The 22,055-nt window shown below is 40.7% G+C and overlaps 1 protein-coding gene across 8 annotated transcripts; it reads left to right on the top strand.

The window, feature by feature from the left end:
• The first annotated feature begins 1,117 nt into the window (after positions 1-1,117).
• Positions 1,118-22,049, top strand: atxn2 (ataxin 2). 8 transcript variants are annotated; one of them, XM_023394212.2, is made up of 27 exons: positions 1,118-1,629; positions 3,209-3,239; positions 3,583-3,642; positions 4,072-4,143; positions 5,443-5,593; positions 6,699-6,713; positions 8,742-8,866; positions 9,055-9,146; positions 9,378-9,566; positions 10,695-10,867; positions 11,273-11,521; positions 12,514-12,699; positions 13,011-13,190; positions 13,323-13,430; positions 13,637-13,707; positions 13,827-14,185; positions 14,619-14,682; positions 14,799-14,945; positions 15,678-15,695; positions 16,353-16,425; positions 16,922-17,115; positions 18,560-18,686; positions 18,803-18,994; positions 19,087-19,298; positions 20,495-20,672; positions 21,553-21,609; positions 21,856-22,049. In XM_023394212.2, the coding sequence occupies exons 1-27, from the start codon at positions 1,520-1,522 to the stop codon at positions 21,882-21,884; spliced, it is 3,462 nt and encodes a 1,153-aa protein (XP_023249980.1). In that variant the 5' UTR covers positions 1,118-1,519; the 3' UTR covers positions 21,885-22,049. The 8 variants fall into 8 exon arrangements, with proteins under 8 accessions (XP_023249980.1, XP_023249981.1, XP_023249986.1 ...); XM_023394213.2 differs by having other exon boundaries at positions 16,353-16,419; XM_023394218.2 differs by lacking the exon at positions 21,553-21,609.
• Positions 22,050-22,055: the final 6 nt, after the last annotated feature.

Genomic DNA, 22,055 nt, shown 5'->3' on the forward strand with positions numbered 1-22,055 from the left:
CATGCTAATGCAAATTATGACTGAACATGTTTTGTGCAGACAATAAAGTACTACAGATCATGTGTTTAGGATGAAAAGGAAAATTATAATTTGCATCTGAAATATGGACATTTTCCCCTCATGAAGTTTGCAGCTGATAGGGGCCTCAGTTAGACTTACTGGTCTAATTTTAATGGAACATGTAATTAAAATTTGGTCATGGAAATTTGAAAAAGGAAAATGAAACCTAATATGTCATAAAAAGTTTTGTAGTCAAAACTATATTAATTTAATCTTCTATTAATAATCATTTATTATATTATTAATTCTATTTCTTGGGTGGTCATTTTCCACTTCATCTTTAAAGAAAGAAACATGCAACAATACAGATACTGTATAAAAAGGACAGCACAAATTGACGTATGTTGAGATTAATCATATCAGGAGTGTAATACATTTGTATGCAAAAGTTTGGGAAACCTACTAAAATTAGTATTAAGCCCAGTTGTTAAGCATAGGAGTGGAAATATTATTCTTTGGGGTTATGTGGCAGCCGGTGGCACAGGAGACATTGCACAGATAGAGGAGGTAGAGAAGAATGGATCTCATTAAATATCAGCAAATTCTGTATGTAAATGTCCTGCAGTCAGTCAAGAAAGTGAAAGTGAAAAGAAGCTAACTTCCACAACAGGACAATAATCCAAAGCATACCTCAAAATCCACCATGAACTACTTCAAGAAACACCAGCTGAAGATTTGATGTCATCTTTATTCCGCTAATTGTTAGCAGTCGTTTTATAATGTGTTAGTTTAGTTACTATCAATCATCATGCACACACAATCAGTGTGTAAATATTGTGTTTCTGTCTGTGCGCTAGTGTGTTCGCCGGCTCACGTGGATACCATTGAGGTTTCGTGGACTTCCTGAAAATAGTGCCATTTATAGGTATACTTTTTTAAATAAATGAGTATCTATACGTTTCTGCTGGTGATCTAGATTAAATATGAACATATTTGTTTTTTTGTGGCAGATTGATTGTTGTCAAATAAGTCAATGAGGAAATTTTGGTTAGATGTTGTGAGCCGTTACGTCTCTCATATATCCCTCCGCTGTTTTTTGTCCCCTTTCAGACTGTTTTGGTCTTTTCGCTGTTAGCAACGGAAAGAACCCGAGATAGCTGTAAACCCTATTTTGAGATAATCTAATTTTTTGTTAGGATTACGTAACAAATTGACAAGAGGTGTAACACCCATGTTTGTTTTGGAAGAGTGATTGGCATGTGTTGTCTTTTTTAAATATTATTTTTTTTCTGTTTTAATAGGAATTGTACAGATTGCTAATTTAGCTAGCAACTGCTAGCCAGCTAGCTTCTTAGCATAGCATCTTCTTCAAGAGGCACGTTGACATTAGCCTGCCAGCTAGCAAGATCTTAGGATCGCTAACGTTAGCGAACTGTCACACAATTACACTCCGTCTCGTCGTCAAGAAATTGCGGTGTGAAGCTGGTCGTTTTAAGACGCTGTCTTTTATGGGATCACCATGTCAATGAAGGCCGGTGGAAATCGCAGCAAGCCCGGCGGTGGCAACGCCGCTGGTGCCCCTGCCTCCGGTGCCGGAGGAAGCGGCGGTGGAAGACAGAATCTGGGCAGGTCTGTCAAATTAAAACGGTAACGTAGCGATATAAAAACACAGCCCCGAGGAGCTTATGGGGTCAGTTCTCAGTGCTTGGACACAGTCGCTTCCAACAGTGGCAGTTTTGAGAGATGACATTCCCGTTAAACGGTCCAAAACCAGTACGTGTTTGTGAACGTTATATGGGCCTTGCGACGTGTTGGTCACCCAGCGTAACGTTATGCAGTTCAGCTAGCGAGGCCTTTATGCTTGCTCCAATAATGTTGCAACTTCGACGTAACGTTACCTCCTCTTGCACGTTAAATAAAATACATCACTTGTTGTCTGATCATGTATTGAGACATGTTTGGTTGGACAAACATATTTTCTCCACATGTGTGTAGCAGTGAAGCTCCTTGCTAAGTTGCTGATACCAGTTTACTATCTGCTTGGAGTCAATTTAGCTAGCGTTAATTAGCCGTTTGACAGCCCATGCTTGTTATTCAGTGCACTTGCTTCATTCAGTATTATAGCAGCCAGCTAACGGGACACATCCTTGCTACCTTTCAGCCTAATAAAACAACTGTGTGTGTTATCATTTGACTGTCATGTTGCTTGGTGCGTTACCGCAACATTGCTGCAACGGGTTTGCCAAGAAATTGACAAAAAGCGTGTGGGCGCACGAAAGAAAGGGGCGGGTGTGGAAACGGGGATGAGGAGGAGGAGAAGGGGGAATTTAGACCGACGAGCTTTCAACCTTGACGTTGCCGTGGCTGCTCGTATGAAATAGTGTCCTTGAAGCATGACATTTCTGTACATGTCGTCCTAAGATAAAGCTAACACATACTATCGGTGCATGAGCTGCATGCGTATTGTGAATTTTGTTGGTTTAAATTTGGTCAGGCTTCTATTCACCGGTCACTAGGACACTACGTCCATTCATTGCGTAGGTTCCATCTATTAGGGCCGTGCGAAGATATTGTAAAAAAAAAAAAAAAAAAAAAAAAAAATTAGATTGAACCAGCTAGAATCAATTACACGAAATCTGCTTGTCAGTTCGAAATTACTTGGATCGGATTTCTGTTAATATTGAGGATCTGAGTGTTTTCAAGTTTATTAGCTATGAGCTATTACTCATTTACTACAACGTATATAATGTAGGGCAAGTGGCCATTGCCTACATTGAATCAAGTGTGAATGTCTGGCCATGTGCCAGGGGCTGAACAAGGTGCATTTTAGGACATGCTTGGAAAAAATGTAGGCTACTTAGTGTTTGGCTGATAGCCCATTGCACATCATTCTAACCAACAAAATATGGAATCTGTGGGAAATTTCAGAATTCATATTGCATTCAAATATGTGGTGAATTTACATTTGCAAGACACTTCAGTGTAGATTAAATTCGATAATTCATGTTAAAGATGATTCTTGGCCTTCCCCAACATGTGCACAAGCAGTTTTGTACCCTCTTAGATACTTACATCATCACCTCCTTAGATTTCTGTCGTCGTCGTCATTCACTCGAACAGTTTCCTGTGTTAGAGAGCGCTTTGTTTCAATATGCAGTTAAGTGCTAATGATGATGGCTAGTTTGACAATGCCATTTTTTTGTTTCAGGGGAAGACACAGTGGTAAAGGTCCTGCAGCAGTAAGTAGCCTGCTAACTCTCATAAGTTATTGAAAATAGCTTTTATGTCGCACCGTCAGAAGTTTGATATACCTGAGTGCTGTATTTTATCAAAGAATGGAAGTTGCTTTTTGAAAACCCACTCACAGGATTAATGCTTTTGTTCATTCTGTGCTGTCATTTGAATACAGTATCATGTTTTTGTAAGGTATACAATTTGGTTTTTAAGTTGAACAGAATGGAATATTCTTATTGTAATGCACTATGATTGAAACAAATGTACAATACACTACAGCTTAATTAACACAATTTTTCTTTACAAATGGAGAACATCAGAAGTTAACCTTGTTTTTAATTTCTTTAGGTCATTTTCAATGGTGTATATGCAAATATGAGGATGGTCCATGTCTTGACGTCAGTGGTGGTATGTTCACTGTGTGTCAGTCTTGTTATGTTTTTGAGATGATGTTCCAGATATGTCTAGTATTTCCTTCTGAATTTTGTCTTCTGTGCATGAAAAATAATGAACAGAGAAATGAGCAGTTACAAAAGACTGAAACAGCTTTGTGAATCATACTTACTGTAAATGAATTTGTAACAGCAGTATGTACTGCAGTCTGTCTTTCACCACATGCTGTTTCTTCAAAATGTCTATGCTGCAATAAACAAAGCCTGTTGTGATTTGTAGAGACAGTTGCTTGCATAAACAAAGCAGAAATTGATCAATAGTTTATCTCTTTTGCAGCAGATGGGTTTCTGAACCTGTTTTTTGAATGTGTTAATTGACATTGACATTTTGTTAAATGAGTGAGTGATGCATACAGTGAATAATGCTAGGCCTATTTATTTATAGGGGACCAAGTGTGAGCTGAAAGTGAAGAACGGAGCAGTCTATGAAGGAGTATTTAAGACATACGGTCCAGAGGTAAGGTTCACACATAGTGTGATGTTCTTTATAGGTGCTTATATGTAATTTCCTCAGTAGCTGTAAAATGATTAAGGTTAACTGTGCAAGAAAGAGCCCTCCAGCGCTCAGTATCAACTTCACCCCTGAGGTGGCTTAGACAAAGATCACCCTTTCCAGCTTTCCTTTTATGGAGGAGAGGTTTGTGGTCCTTCATCTTCCCTTTTAGGATGAAGTATTCTCCAATCTTTCTCCTATGGGGAAATTTCATTTTGCACAAATGAATAGTTTAACCCAAGAGAGGGTAAAAGTTTTTGTACAGTTCATTTGCTAGAGCTTGGCTTTAACTTCATTTCTTGATGAGATACCAGTGACATGCATTATCCCCTGTTTTTCACATCAAACACCAGGGTCGATATTTAGGCATTTTTTATCCCCCACCACTTTCATAAGGTTGTAAGGCTGGCATGATACTGCAGAATAAATTGAATTTGCACAGGCAAGCACACCGCTTTGTTCTGAGACCAAAACAAAGCATCACATTTGGCTTCCATTACCACAGTGTGTGCAAGCTGAGCAGTCAAACATCTTGAAAAATTCGCACAGCTGTATTCACCACCCCTCTCTTAAGTCAACAATGTAGTGTTTGGTTTGCAGCACTTGTGTTTTCAGTTTTCCTCCATAGTATTGTAGAAGTTGTAGAACTGTAACTTGTTTGGAGTAAAGTCTTATCTGCTCCCACTGCAACAGAGATTCTCCTCCATCTGGCGTGGATACTTTTAAATGAACAGAACTCAATTAATTGATGTCAGTCAAACCTGAGCTTATATATGATGGCAGCCAGAGAACTGAGAATGGATTTCCTGTAGCTCAGGTTTAGGCAAGCATGTTGAAGTTCCATACTGGGCCAAGGTTTTCATCCCAGTCAAACACACCCAAATTATTTAATTGATTAGGTCATCTTCTGCTTATCAGGGTTCATTTCTTTATTCATTAATCATCATTTTTGATTAATTGATTTATTGTTTATTGTGTGAAATGAAGTCTAGTCACAGTTCTTCGGAGCCCAAGGTGACCTCTTTAAATTGCTTTTTTTGTCTGACTAACTAATAATCAATTCACAAAGATATAAGATAGATGAAAAACTGCAAATTCTTCATAAGAAGCTGGAACCAAAGAATGTTTGGCATTTTTGTTTAATAGATTTACTTAAAAGATGAATTTATGTCCCATGTTTCCTCATCTCTTCTGTAGATAGTTTAGGCTTTGCTATAGTTCAGATTCCCCTTTAATCCAATTTAACCCAACATTCTCCTTCAGTGTGACTTGGTGTTGGATGCAGCCCACAGGAAGAGCCCAGAGCCGAGCATAGGCCCCAGGAAAGAGGATATTGTGGAGAGCATCATTTTCAAGGCCTCAGATGTGGTAGTAGTGACCTTCAAAGACGTGGACCTGAATTTCGCCAGGAAAGGTACTGAGGGCATTTCTGTTGACAGATTTTATCTAGGTACATAAACGGCAGTCTATATATACCTACTTGTTTACACACTAAAACTCATGAAAAATACACAATGTAACTAGGTTAGTTTGTCACTTTGTATTCATTACACACACACACACACACACACACATATACAAATAAAGACGTGTGAGTGAATGCCCATCAGTGCATGCACACAATGTATTGATCTTTTTCATGCTGCATTCACTACCTTGATGTCACAGAGGGTTTGCCATGAGTTAAATCTTGTGTGTCTGCTGTGATTGGTCAGCCATAGAAGACTAATGTGATCTGTTGATTGGTCCAGCACAGCAAGGACACTCAATAAAGGCTGAATGAGTCTTCTTCATCTTATTTATCTTGACCCATACAATCCTCCTTTGAAAGATAAGACTGTGGGGGTGGGGGTTGATTTTCTGAATCACTGACTGGACTGACTGGAAATTTTACAATGTTGTGCTGAAAAGTAAAACCTCTAAATCATCAAAACTGATGTTTAGAAACATAGCTGCAAGCAGTGATGTAGGGGCCAAGCAGCCCAGCAGGCCAGAGTTGCCATTGAATTCAGCTTGATCCTAGCAATCAAATGGTATTTCATCTTTGAAAATTGGGCATACAATTCAAAAGTTACATGAATGTAACTCCAAATTTGACCTATTGGTGGCCCTAGAGTATTTGAGGCATGGACATGAAACCTGGTGAAAAGCATCAAGGGAGTGTCCCCAATCAATGTGCCAAATTTCACAACCTTGTACCATACAGTTCTAGGGTATGCCATAGAGTCTGATGGCAGAAGAATATTAAGGATGATGATAAAGGAGAAAAGATAGAAACACAATGGATGCCTATGCATCTTTGCTGCTTGGCCCCCAGTAAAGGGATGTGGGGAGACTGCTAGACATTGCATGACTTAAACTATGAAAAGAAAGGAAACAGAATTTCCCTTTTAAAACTTGCACCTTATTGTTGAGTAGGAAGTCAACTGTTGATGTGATCGCCAGTCAGTCATGCTATCTGTCAGTCCATCTTCTGACTGTCTGTCATCTGTGTGTGTCTCTCCTCTCCAATGGTCTAGTCTCCTCTGATACAGGTAATATATGGCTGTTTTCTCCTCTCGCACATCTCTGTACACACTCAGGCATACACACTTTAATGAGCTTAATAATAATCAAAAATTGTGAATCTCTTAGGCTTGGGCCTGATCTGTCGCCACCTTTTTCTGTTTTTTAAATCTAAGTTGGTGATTGAATTTGAGTATCATTTCTTTTAATATAACCCAAAAATAAGAATCCAATATCTGACGCCGGTCAGTCTTGCTCCATCTTTTCACCAGATCCTTTTGTTATCTTTAGACAGGATGTTGCTTTCGGTGGAAGAGTTGCCACTTGTTACTTGGCCTAGCACTGTTTAGTTAAGCTTTTAATAAAAGGTCAGCAGGGTTCAAAGTTTAAGCCCTCCACTGGCCATTTCCCTGGACAGTATACATTTTGTATGGCCTTATGGTTACTTAAGAGGAATCTGTGGATCTGTAAAAGATATACAGCTAATAGTGTTATATGTTTACTATAGTAAACTAATACTTGGGTTATTTGTTTTAAACTTGTACTAATTCTTATTTTATTTATTTTTAACAGTAATTTTTGTTTGAAGCTGTTATTTAAAGTTATATTTATAAATTTTAAATATAGCCTTAACTAATTTTATTATTGTTTAGGTCCAAGCATAGCATAACCAGCCAGCAATGGCACGCTTGCAGCATTGACTCTTAGAAGAGGAAGGATATGGTTATCATTCTTGTTTTAACTTACGTTTGAGAGCATTATTTTATTTTCCAAAACAACACTTAATTTCAAATCTTACTGGACCAGAGCTCAGGTAAAATCAGAGCTAGATGATAAAGGCGAAATGAAAAGCATTGAGCGTGATTCCATTGAAAGCAACAGCTTGAAAACTCATGTTGACAATTAGCACCTTAATTTGCTTTATGATCATTGTATTAAAAATCAAGTTATGTCAGGATTTTTAATTTGGTTTGGCCCTGAAGTGCTTTGAGGTCATATAATTGACTGCAATCTAAATGCATGTTTGCTTATCCCTCACTATGCTCATAAATGTATTTTTAAATGTTCCTTATTTTATGTACGATTCCCTGGATGGACAGTGTGCATGAAGCATACCAACCACCTCTGCTAATATAAAACAGGCCTGTTTGCCCAACTGTCTCTGTGGTGCCAAGCTAGTATTTCTGAAATTGTTTCATGCTAGAAATGCTAAAATGCACTTTATTATTATTGTAGGATGAGTTGGGATAACTGAGTTATGTAACTCCAGGTGGCTGATATGCTTTATGCACGTAGTCCACTGATGCCAGCTCTGAGAATGTGAGAACAGACTTGGGCTGACATGAGATTAGATTTCCTTTCAAATATAATTGGGCATGCCTATCCCTGGTTTTAGTTGAGCCAACCAAATTATTCAGTGAGTTTACTTAAATATAGTGAGTTGTCCTGAAAGTAAGGACTATCATCAGCCCCAAGCAGACTTTTTTTACATTTGAATGTTTTCTTTCAAGATGGTGCCATGGTGATGCATAATAAATGAAGTGGGGAAAAAATTGGGCATTGTAGACACTTGCATTTAATTTCTAATGAAAGCCATCTGAAAATATTGTAGCACATTACTTCTTGATTTAATTAGTACATACTTCCATAAGCTAAGACAGTGATTGAGGACTACTTTTTTCCCTTTCTTTACTAGGCTGTTTTCATCCTCTTGCTCACACTGTCAGAACCCTTTATACCCTTTTTAGCTTTACCAAGGCCAGCTCAAGCAATAGCTCAAATTTTCTTTGAAAGGATTTTATCCCAATCCAGTTAGACCCATGTCTGGTTGTGAGTGGGTGTGTCTAGTGAACCACCACTACCTCCATAAAGACCTTTGCTGTGAGAGCTTGTGACAGAAGCTCTTGAGGCATGAGCGCTTCCCTGCATAAACAGTGAAAGTACAGCCTTGTGACTGTATACCATCATGAGCTTCTCTGTGTGTGTGTTTTTGGATGTGTGTGCTTGTGTGTTGCAGTCAGCTGAACATAAATATGTGTATTTTGTGTGTGTCGCAGACAACTTCACAGATGCAGCGGTGAGTGGTAGGATCAATGGTGAGCATAAAGAGAAAGATCTAGAGCCCTGGGATGGAGGAGAGACCCACAACTCTGACAGCCTTGAGTCTCTGGATACAGATGTGGTAAGAAAACACATTTGATGTTGCACGGAAAGCATGGAATCCACACAGGCCTTCATGTGATGACTAGTAAATTTGACAGTGAAAGAGAAAGAGTAAAAAGAGGTGTCATGTGATCCATAGCATTGATGATTTGTCTATTGGCCTTTTCTGAAATTCTCTCTGTGCCCTTCTCTCTCTGTTCATATCAGTCAAATGGGTGGGACCCTAATGACATGTTCAAGTACAATGAGGAGAAGTATGGAGTCTTGTCTACATATGACAGCAGCCTGTCCACATATACGTAAGTTTCTCTGTTCATGTGTGACTCTCTATGCACTCTTAATACAGCATGTATATTTAAAATTACACAATGTGTTTTCTGGAAATATTTTTAATGTCTCCGGTCATTAACCTATACCGTCTCACTCTTTTTAGTTTGACTTCACATGATACAAGTAAAAACCTGAAATCAGTCCTTTCCTAGTCCTTCCATTACCCTGCTGCACTTATCTGACCCGAGCTTGTTTCCCAGGGTCCCCCTGGAGCGGGACAACTCAGAGGAGTTCCTCAAGAGGGAAGCGCGTGCTGCCCAGCTGGCAGAGGAGATTGAGGCCAGTGCTACATACAAGGCCCGTGTGGCCCTGGAGAATGATGACCGCTCTGAGGAGGAGAAATATACTGCTGTGGTGCGAGGGGAAAGGGAGACTCACACACTTAGCAGGTGAGACCAGACAAAGCATAGAAACTTTGGGTCAATACATACTACTTGTGCTGGCAAGTGTGTGTCAGCGCATAGCTTGTAATTATGTAATGGCAAATTTCATTCATGACCAGCATGTGCCTATCAAACTTCATTCATTCTCATTGTTGGTAATTGCTCTTGATGTGTGCTTCAATACCAGCTCATTTAAAACATAGCAGCACAACACAACACTGCAACAGTTACATACTCCATTATAAATTTTAATTTAAACTTGTAAATATTATCATTAAATGTGCACATTGCAAAGTCATGGAGCTTGCCTGGAAATGAACAAAGTCAGCAGCTTTATTGTTAATTTTTGCAGAATTCCTCACCTATACGTCTGTCAGAACAAACATCATTCATATTTTGTTGTTGTAAATGATTCATTGAACTATTCCTTTCACCCTTTTACAAACAAGTTAGAACATGTTAATGCAGTAAAACCGATTATAAACATCATCAGAGAATTTATCATCTGGGAGGGCTGATGAAAGATCTTCAAAGAGGTGCATTGCACACACTTGAATGCTCACTCTACATTCTTCATTTCCAGTGCCTGTTATTTTATAAAGACCAGGAAATGATCTATATGCCATCATGATGTATACTATATTTATTTCAATTTTCTTTATAGTAGCATGTCATACATCACAGATCAGGATTATTTTTTATAGGACTTTGAGCATGTAACCATGAAAGCACAAGGATTAGATGACATAGACTAAATATACCATATATGAATAATGTTTGGAGACAAAGTGGGCCTCTAGTGGAAGAGCCCAGGCACAGGCAAGAGAAGCATATCCGAGCCTTAAAGGGAGACAAAGTATTTCCAGCTAATTCAGTAAGTAGACAGCAGCTGTTCTCAGAACAAATACTTCCTCAGTAATTAAAGAAAACGTGCTCATTTTGGCTGATGAAAAGTACTTAGTTGAATGTAACAGAGTGTAGAATTAATTCCTCCCCTTTGTTATCTTGATATTGCCTTGTATATATTTAACTAAACCATCTGCCTCTATTTTCTGTGTGTGTGTGTGTGTGTGTGTGTGTGTGTACACGTGTACATGTGTACACGTGTACATGTGTACATGTGTATATGTGCAGAGAGAATAAGTACATTCCTCCAGGTCAGAGGAACAGGGAGGCGATGTCATGGGGGCCGGGACGCCAGAATTCACCTCGTCTGACTCAGAGCTCAGCTGGGCCCTCAACTCCTCGACCAGGACCTCATGACTACAGTCCCAGCTCCGGTGCTGACCAGAGGGTGGTGAACGGAGGTACATTTTAATACATCACACACAAACTCATGGTGTTACTTGCCTCTAAAACGTACAGAGGTGTATTGTATGATGAGTGAGTTGGTCAGTATAGTGACCCAACTGTGACTGGAAAAGATTTTTTTCCCCCATTTTATCTCCCTTGTTAAACTGACGTAACGTCATTGGTGACTTTGGTGTAGAGTCTCTAGGATGTCCATGTCTATTGTTGCGGTTAATTATTTTTATGCATATATCATACTTTTACTGATTTCAATTAAATCATTGTATTCCTGCCTTGCCATGCTTTCTCATATTTATTAATCTCCCCCTTCTTTTTATTCCTGCTGTACCTTTATTTCCTCACTTTAGCTGGTTATCATCTGTTCTTTGTCATCCATGATCATTTGTCCTTCCCTCTCTTAGGTTCATCCCATTGGCCCTCACCCTGTCCGTCTCCTTCCTCCCGCCCCCCCTCTCGTTACCAGTCTGGCCCCTCCTCCCTGCCTCCTCGGGCAACCACGCCCACCCGGCCACCCTCCAGACCCCCCTCTCGACCTTCCAGGCCTCCCTCTCATTCATCCCACCCCTCCTATCCCTCCTCCTCATCCTCCTTTTCCCACCATGGGCCCACGTCGCCAGCCTCCACTCTGCCCAAACGCATGTCTTCAGAAGGTACCCACATCAGTGTGGAGTTGACCTGGGCAAAAGTTTGAGTTGAAGGTGGATGGATTGAGCTCAATATGGAACTGATATTCCCAGTCGTTTTGAAAGCTGTTTGAAGTTTATTAAAAGTTTAATATGGGAGCTACTTTCAAAAATAAATTTGCCCAGGTCTAGTGTGGAACAACACAAATAGGTGAAGTTGGCTATTCAGACTGATTTGGGGTCAGATTTGCAATTTCCACACAAATGGAAATTGTGAGGATTTAGTAAGCCACAAAGCTGATCCTTTGTCAGTGCATCAGGCAGTTTCACCTTGGCATGTGGGTGCATCACAGTGTGCTATGCTTTCTGTCTAGCAAGAGTTGTGCCACCAGAGTTGTGTCCTGCTATGTTCACCCTCAAACACGCTTAAAACAGTAAGCAAGCCTATATCCTCTTAGTCCTTGTTTCATGTAAAATCCAATGACCTGGAGTACTGAGCTAAAATATCTGCCACTGCCCAAGTACCTATGGATCATTTTTTATTATTTTCAAATGTTTATACAGTGATATGGCAAAATATTCGGCTAGTGTTTAGCTAAAGATTTTGCACTGGGCTGCTGCCTGCGGGACAGACACCGCTCATGTAAATGCACAAACTCTGCTAAACAGTGTAGTCTTTAAAAAATGGGTTCTCACCTCACCTGCTCTACTCTGTTTTCCTGTTTCTCATCTCTCACTTCACTCGGTCGTGGTTTGAAAAGTGTGGTGTGATCACTTTACAGGACCATTTGCAGTTTCTCCACTAACATGCATGTCACCAAATAACACCACTGTATGATGTGATATTTAAACATTAGATTAAGATGTAGTTGGTGCAGATTTTTGGGTTTCGAAAAGCTTTTGAGAGACGGAAATGGGCTTCAAAGAGAAACCACAGCAGGATGGTTGGAAACACAAGCTGTTCAGTGTGTTTACTTCACCTCCACTGTCTGTTTATGGAATTCTGTCTTCATCTCCAGGTCCACCCAGGATGTCTCCAAAATCCCAGCGGACGCCTCGTGCTCACAGAGTGCCACCCAGCCGGACCACTGGAGTCCCTCCAGGAGTGGACTTAATTTCCCACAATGCCCCTGGGGAGGTACCAGTGACTCCCCCAACTAGGAGCAACTCCTCTGGAGGCACATGGTCCTCAGTGGTTAGCGGAGGTAGAATAGTTCTTTCCTTTTTTCTTTTGTGTTTCTTTACTCTTAGTGTGTTTTTATTGTAATACATTTCCAACATATGAACACAAGAAGAGCACAGATATCTCGCAATGGAACGTATCTGCAAAGAAGATAGGATATATGGTTAAGCATCACTGGATGACCTGTTTGAAGGGAACTTCACTCATTTCATCATAGAATTATTAAAAAAGCACCTTATGCTACAGTAATCATTTGAGTAATGTTGTCTAATGTTGGCAGGAAATCAAGATGGTTTAACTTACAGCAAAGTTATGTCTTGTTCCCCTCCTCAGCTCACAGACCTCGCTCCCCACGACAGAATAATATGGGTGGGGCGTCCCCTGGCTCCTCCTCCCTCCCGTCACCCCAGACAGGAACAGCTCCTGTGGAAACTGCTGCTACACCAACATCAGTTTCCTCTCCTACTGCTGCTAGCCCTGCTCCCAACATGGTTGCCTCTCCATCAGGAGATGGTAAGCTTAAAGTGAACCCCCACTTTCACTGAGAGTTGCAGGTTCTGTCACTGTCAGAAGCACTGTTCACAAACGCTCGCTCTGCTTTTATGCTGGATGTAAACGTGCATTTCTTTTGTCTGTCCTTTATAGCAAAAGAGTGTCGTGTTCAGGAGACAAGACAAACATCCCCCACGGCAAACAAGGAGAACATCAAGCCTTTGGACAGCTCACCTAGTATCACCAGACCAGTCTGTAAAGGTACAGTAAACACTGGAGTGGTGCAGTATGTGCTTCAGAAAACACTGTTTCAGACATTTGAGTACTGTGGGGCTTTATCAAAAACATTGTGACGAGGAGACCATGTGCTGAGACACCTGTTTTTATTTGTTTAGCTGACGTAATATAATTTTTTCGTAACGAGCGAAACCTGCAAGTCACGTCTTTCTTTCTCTACTCACTCATAGGACCCCCTTCTATGGCACCAGACCACAGAAAACAAATAGATAATTTAAAGAAATTTAGTGTAGATTTTAGGGTGAGTATGTCTTTTGTTCATATGGTATAGAAATGCTGAAATTCTGACATAACTAACCTTATGTTAATGAGCCTGCACTAGAACTTATGTCTGCCTCCTCTAACTTTTCCCTCCTCCAGTTGCAGTCTAGTTCAAACCCAGACCCTGCCTTTGACCAGATGATGACCAAGCCACCCAGAGATCAAGCAGACAAGCCTAAAGACCTTCCCCTGGACAAAGCCTCCACAGTGGGGCGAGAGGGCACTGAAGAGGGTGTTGTAGGGATTGCTGCTGGCACCCCCGGTGGTGCCCCTGCTCCATCCACTACCACCACAAACACCAGTAAGCCTGGCAGCCCTGCTGCACTGTCCCCGTCTCCCTCAGCCCCGGACCAAAAGAGGGCAGGGCTGGATGTGACATCGCAGGGAGTTCAGACGACATCCACATTCAGTGGACCCAAGCATGAAGAGAAAGAGGAGAAAAAGGAGGCTGTACAAGAGTGAGTGGAATGGACAGTATGGTTTAGAGGGGAAACTGTACAGTCTGGTGATACTCTCTATTTCTCCTATTATCAGCAAATCCAATGAAAAGACCAAAATCAACACAGATTTGATCCTAACAAGTATTTTCTGTGTAGTCAAAGCCTGATATTTTATTGGTCTGTGCCATGGACATTATTGTGCTACACCTTTGCACTGGGTTACATGTTCCTTCATCACTGTGGACATGAGCATTGTAGTTTATTTAATCCCATATACACATTCTGTTGCCAGAAATACTAACTAGAGCATCACATGTGTATCCATCCAATGCAGAAAATGGCCTCTACCTAATACATTATATATACCTGTTTTAGCAATGCTTGTTAACAATAAAAAAAAAAGTACTTATTGTTGATGTTAACTTCTTCACTGTTGGTTCTCGTTCTGCAGTCAAGTGAGAAAATCAACCTTGAACCCAAATGCCAACGAGTTCAAACCCAGGTTCAATACACAGGTCAGTATGCCATGATGCTGCCAGAATGCACATTTTGAATACCACAAACTGAGATTGATTATCCACTTATTTTTTTATGTCTCTTGCCGTGTCTGTCTCTTTGTATACTTTATCAGCCCAAACCAGCCAACACCCCAACACCCCCCCGACCTCAGGGTCAGCCCAGCCCCTCCATCGTGGTCCAGCAGCCCCCGGCTGTTTACAGTCAGACAGTCTGCTTCCCCCAGATGTATCCCCTCACACCAGTCAGCCCTGGAGTGCAGGTGAGACACCCAGCTGCATGCTGAAATGTTGAGTGTGGAGACAGATGTACTTGTTTCTAGTCAGTGCAGATCACCCCGAGTATCACATTGAATTAGTATGAAATGCAAAGTTCATTAAAACAAATCCCTGACTAACAACCATCACCTTGAGATCTGCCAACATGTTTGCTTACGTTTGTCCCCATTTGTTATCTTTCTTCCCTTTTCTGTCCTTGATTAATCTCTAAGGCATGTCATCATTATTTTCTCCTTATTTATTTCCGTCCTTTATTTTTAGGAAGGCTCATCTCGCAATTTTTGTAATATTGTTTTCTTTATACACCAATGTACAGAACATGTGCATCCTTCATCATCACTTTTCTCTCCTCTGTCATCTTCCAGACATTGTTATTTGTCTAAATTATTTTTGCTGAATTATTTGAAAAATGTTAAACAAGCTTGGAAATGTTTAAAGAAAAGAAGAAGTATATGAAATTGTTATACAATATGATGACAAAATACTATTTTTAATCACTTTCATAGCACTTATTGAGAGTTTTTTTGCGTATTTTTTGATGAAAGCTATTATATTTTTAGTTGTAAATCTATATTTTTGCCTGTGTTGCTTTAAGAAAAACTTGGTGATCCAACATCAGACACGTGTAAAAGATAAAAATACCTTGGTGAACAACTAAAGAGTGGTTCTTTTTTCCTTTTCTCCCCCTCCTCCTCCTCTCTCTCTCGCTCCATTAGAAAAGCATAATATGGAAGGTTTGTGAAGATTTCTATTTTTTAAATCCTTTTGTTTTTTTTTTTGTTTTTTTTTTAAAAGCCCAATCAGTACTGAAATGTTTTGCTTGCTTGTTGAATTAATGCCATCAGATGTTGGTTTGCCAACTTCTTATTGCAATTCATTTAAAATGTCATCACAGATGGATCTATAACTTCATCTTATTTCTATTGGCTTCATCTGTTTACCAGACAAATGCTGTAAGCTAATAGGAGTTTAAGCCTCTTTGTTTTTGCTGCAGTACTGTTTGTGATAGAAATGCATGGTATACAATATGAAAGATCGGAGGATGACGGGCAGCGCTTGGGTTATACTTATAAGTTGTAAAACACCCAATGATAGACAGGTATAGAAAATGCATGTGGCCCCAGGTAAGAGATAATTCCCACAATCTCACATGCACATATGTGTTTTAAAAAAGTTTTTTATATGTTAACTACTAAGCAACAGTTTAAATCTGAATAGTTTGTGTCCAGCCCCACAGACAGGTAGTAGTCCCACACAAACAGCACAATTTCAACTGTTCTTAGTCGATGGCTGGTTTTCATTCTTGTAGACATAATGCTGAATTCCCCTGAGAAGATTGAGTATAAACCTATGTTCTTTATTTTCAATTCTCATTCCCCTCCTCCCTCTAGTCTCCAGCTATGTACCAGGTTCAGATGCCTCATATGACGGTCAGCCAGTCTAAACCCTACAGACCAGGTAAAGGTGAGAATAACCACTTTCTCTCATTTCCCTCCCACTTGTTTCTCTCTCTCTCCCTCTCTCTCTCTTTCTCTGTCTCTCACTGAAGCTTACTAAATACATCTGTTTGGGAAAAATTACTGTATTGGCCCCACTATTTTTTCTAGATATTAAGATTCATTACATTCATGGATCTTTATTTATTCACAACCTAGATCTTTATGGATACACAGCATTCACTTCACTTGGATTAGCTATATGAATGTTGTATTGATAACAAGCATCACTTAGAAGCATTTCTCATTACAGAAGCTTTTTCTCTTACAATAGTGAACGGACTTTCCCATCTGGACAAATCTGATCAAGTGTTTCTTGGAAAAGGGAGGTTGGTTTTTATTAGGGCCAATTCAGTCAAAAATCTGCTTCTTTCCAAAGTAGCAGTAGTTTTTCTCACTCCTCCGTGATACTGTTTAGTTCAGATTTACGAGATGTTAACATAATCTCTAACATGAATCTCCAGTACCCAACATGACCCAGCAGAGGTCAGACCAGCACCACCCACCAGGCACGCCCACCATGATGCACCCAGCGACGGCAGCAGGACCACCTATTGTAGCACCAAGCCCCGCCTACTCTACCCAGTACTTCACCTGCAGCCCGCAGCAGTTCACCAGTCAGCCGCTGGTCCAGCAGATGCCTCACTACCAGTCACAGGTAAGATTTACTCACTAAAAGTATCAGAACATCAGCAACATTCAGCAATGCTCAACCCAGCCGACTCCTCTATTAAAAACCATATGTAACTATTCCAGTTACTCTGGTAACATCAGTAGTGCTGGCAGTCCTCATCTCTCCCAGCTGTTCACTAGTCAGCCATTTGTCTGTCCGATGCCTGCGGTCCAGCAGCTTGACAGGCAGCCGGCATGATGCCATGTGTTTCAGCACTTCTTATTTGTGGAGTTGACTGCAGGCTCCTGCCTCTTAACACCTGAAGTGTTGTTACCTGTTTGCAAACAGGCTGTGATACAACAACTGCAGGAAAACAGAGGAAGTGAGGAGGTTGGCTTCAGGGTGTTTAAGGGTAACATAATGACCACATTGATAAGAAATGGGTATTTCATTGAGTTTTATTAGGGTTAATTAATAAAACTGACAACACAATTTCATCTAAAAAATGGGTTGAGATAATGAGTAAGGAAGGGAGAAGGAGACACAAGACTAACTTCATTAGGTACTAATTTCACTGCAGTTACTTAAAGCACAAAAAAATCAAGCTCAAGCTATTTTTTGAACAAAACCTACTCAAGGCTCAAATTTAAACTAAAAGGATTAGTGTTTTTTATTTTAAGTATCATTAGAAATTAACATTGTTATTGACAGAACAATACCTGACGTTTGGTTGCAGTTTGAAAATGATAGTTTTAGAAATGTAAGCTTTTTTCCCTACAAAACCTTGTTTTTATTTAACAAAAAAGCCAAACTTCTAATTTGTTTCAACATGAATGGCCACACACGAACATTGACTTAATAACAAACTGACTAAAATTGGCAACATTTCAAATTTAAACCAGGAAATAACACATCAAACAGGGGGCGGTTTCACAAAGAAATCTGACTGGTCTGTAGTTTTGGTCCAGTCTTAATTTTGTTCAAAGATGAGTGTAATGCAAGTAAGACTGTTTCACAAAAATAAAGACTAATAATAATAATAATAATAATATAAGGCAAAACATTTTAAGGCAAAAAAATGAGACATCTTACCCCCAGGCTAACTCAGGCCTAAGACCAATGTTACCATGGTAACAATCAGTGGCACCTGCACTGAGCTGTAGCTCCTAACAATGAAAAACAGGAAAACATGGTTTATAATTTGTGATTTGCTACAATTGTTATGGAGAGAACGAAATGAAGAGAGAGTTTTTAGAGGCCGGAGTGTTTTTTGTTTTTTTTTTCTTTTTTTTTTTCAAAATTAGATTTTTCTTTTTATTTAGTTTAACTCTTTGCGGTTGGATGTGGTTCCTCAGTTGGCCTTTTTTTTTTTTTTTTTTTTTTTTTTTTTTTTTTTTTTTAGTATTTGATGCTTGATACTACATGATGTTGGTACCAAAAAGGGGTTACACAAACACAGGCTCTAATGTCGTCTCTGTGTGTCCTTCAGCCGCAGCATGTGTTCAGTCCAGTAATGCAGGGGAGCGCCAGGATGATGGCACCTCCTACGCACGGACAACCCAGCCTCGTCTCTTCCTCAACTACACAGTACCCAGAGCAGACACACACCATGTATGGTATGTCAGCCCACCACTTGTGCATGTTCATATAAGTATGCAATGAGCAGCTAGGATGTGCAGGCAGTGTTATGTGTACTATTTTAATACTTTTATTCTTACAAACTTTCTCACAGTGTCTCCAGGGCCGATGCCTCAGCAGTACCCCCACCCCAGCGCCACCTTGCACCCTCATCCACAGCACCCCCAGCCCTCTGCCACGCCTACAGGCCAAGCCCAGCAGGGTGGTCCCCCACAACATGGAGGTCCTCCTAGCCATCCAGCTGCCAGCCCAGTCCAGCACCCACAGCACCCGCAGGCAGCAGCAGGTCAGTATGTTAAGGTTGGACGCTGTAACTTTGGAGCTGGACATTTTCAAATGAACAACTATAGTCACGTGTTGTGTTTTTGTGTGTGGTAGCGGCAGCAGCAGCCCAGGCCCTCCACCTGGCCAACCAGCCCCCACAGCAGCAGATGTACTCAGCCTTGGCGCCCACGCCCCCCTCCATGACCCCGGGGCCCAACCCTCAGTCTCCCCAGGCATCGTTCCCCTCTGCCCAGCAGACTGTCTATATCCACCCGCAGCAGGTGCAGCACGGCTACAACCCCAACCACATGGCACACGTGCAGCAGGTAGGTCACAACCTGCTATCAGCCTGCTGGACAACAACCACAATAGCTCCAGCAAAGTAATCAGATTGGCAGTGTTTCCTGTATGTGGTAGTGAGGAAATCTGGGATCAGTTCCAGCAGGTGTTTGAGTTTATGAATGGGTCATACTTGGGTGTTGATAAGCTGCAAGTGCAGTGGATGTTTTTTGGCAGTGTGTCCAGGTTTATATTAGAATGTGCCTCTCACTTTGGCCTAGTTGTTTATATCAGTTTTAGTTGGCACACTACAAGATACAGAGGAAAAACAAACCTTTTTCACTGATCAAAAGAGCAGTCCAGCCATGATAATTCCATGTAGCAAAATAGAAATTCTGCAGTGATAACTTTTTGGGGTACCCATGGAGGTTTGGCCCTTTTTTCTTTGTTTATAAAAATAGGTCACCATCTTGGAATGGAAACTTATTTGCTTTGTTTAGAGAGTCAGATGAGAAAGTTGATCAATCCCTGTGTCTGTGTGTAAAATATGGAGCTTGAGTCAAGTGGTATGACTATTTCTTGACAAACAGCCGCACGGAGTGACCGTGTGCAGACACCCGGAGACTTGTTGTGATGTTGCCAGGTGTAGCACTTTCACACCTGTACAGAGACCCTTTATATCCAAATCTGCGCTCACCGGCTGTATCATGCAGCTCACACTATAGTCAGAAACGCTGCACAAAAATGCTTGCCAGACCAGCACTAAACTCAGCACTCACTGTACATTTGTGTCATCACCTGCTGTATGAAAGTCTCTTGACGGCATCGTTTTCTCAGTGGTTAAAAATCAGCAGAAATGGAGTTGCTTTTACTATATTTAAGAGCTTGATGGAATGATAGAGTTTGAGCCACAGTTAGTTTGAAGAGAGATTATTAATCATTGTGTTTGCTGGAGGGATCTAGTGCTTTATGCTTTATTCCATCCATCCTCCGCTGTTTCATAAGCACAGATTTATCTTTTCATGTGACACCTGTCGGTAACACACAGGCAGGAGCTGTGGCTGTTGTGGCACTGATGTCCATCCGTTTCATCTCTTTAATGAACTTGTCTCTTGTCCATCTGTTTGTCTCTCACTGTCATTCTCACTTTCTATTACACCTTTGCACTTGCTGTCACACACACACACACACACACACACACACACACACACACACACACACACACACTTTCACTCACACCTAGGCCCATATGCAGTCTGGTATAGTACCGTCTCACCACCCGGCACCCACCCACCCCCCGATGATGCTGATGGCTACCCAGGGTCCTCCAGGGGGTCCACAGCCACCCATGCCCCAGACTGCCCTCAACCCCATCCCTGTTTCCTCCACCACACATTTCTCCTACCTGGCACATCCACAAGGTATGTTTATTTTATTAACTAGCACACTCCTGCGGAGTGGAGTCAGGAACATATATGTTGTATATTTTTTTTCCCTCTGAAGTAAGGAGATCTACATAAATACTGTTTCAATGTACCATATTGTTTCAAGTATGTGTACATTTAGGCATCTAAATGAGTAACCTTTTATGGGTTATACAGTGTGCACACATTTACATTTGTAGATGATAAGTGCCTACGTTAGTTGTCCTAAGACAGTTGCATGAATTGTACCAAGTATAGTTGTAGTCTACGCTGATCTGCCGCAGTTTCCGGGTCTGTCATGACTCCAGATGGCTTGCTGGGTCTGGCTGTCTGATATCTAACAATCACATCTACCAGAGAAACAGACTGAAAAAAGACTAAATTATTCAGGCACTATTTCTCAACAAAATATTATCAAGAGGTGAAGCCATGGCAGACGACCAAACTGTGGGTGGATTCTCCTTTTTAAGTTTCTTCCGACCCAAAGTCGCTAATGCTAGCTAATCAGCTGTACTGTAATATTAGGCTGATGTTTTGTCAAGAAACTGGGAGTAGATGAATAAGTAACTAAGTTTCTGTGCTGTTGGTGCAGAAATTAATTTTAAAGCAGATATAGCTGCCAAGGATAACCTGTATTTTCTCAGGGTATGTTTAATGATAATAGCCTTGCAAGTTTTCCGTCATGACTTATCCTTTTTGCATTGCAAAACATAAAAATCAATTAAGAGACAGATTCCCTCTTTGTTTCTCCAGTGTTTTGGCAATAAAAAAGAGGATTGTATACTAAAAAGACTAACATTGGAAGATATTTGTCTATGTCAGACTGCTGAAGTCCTATATTATCTTAAGATAAACTTTGGGTATGTATTTTGCACAGAACGAAGACTGGATATTGTCAGCTTTTACACTGAAGGCACATTAGGAAGAAATCTCTGTATGTATGATCAGGAGAAAGCATGTTTAATTCACATTGACATTCACAATGACTATGACTACTGATTAACCCACATGAAAAAATTTTAAAGAACTTTGTGCTTGGAAAAAAAAAAAAAAAAAAAATTTTACTGTTTTGATCACATCACCCAACCTTTTACTTTTAATGTACTTTTTATTGTATAACTGTGGACAATCCTAAAATCCATGAACTTTACATTTCCCCCATTTTGTCTCGTCTCTGCAGTGCAGCCTCATCATCAGCAGCAGCTGTAGATAGAGGGCGCCAGTGAGCTGAGGGACCCGCTCTGCGTCGCGCTTCTCAACCAGAGCCTTCATAACCAGGCGATGAAGAGAATGAGAGCCCTCCCTCTCCTCTCTTTCCTCATCCTCACCAGACATGCTTCACATCAGCTTTTCTCTTCCTTCCCTCCCCTCCCCTCCCCT

Source organism: Seriola lalandi, unplaced genomic scaffold (assembly GCF_002814215.2).
Source record: "Seriola lalandi dorsalis isolate HSWRI2012SDOR001 ecotype SW California unplaced genomic scaffold, Sedor1 jcf7180002054946, whole genome shotgun sequence".
NCBI lineage: Eukaryota > Metazoa > Chordata > Actinopteri > Carangiformes > Carangidae > Seriola > Seriola lalandi.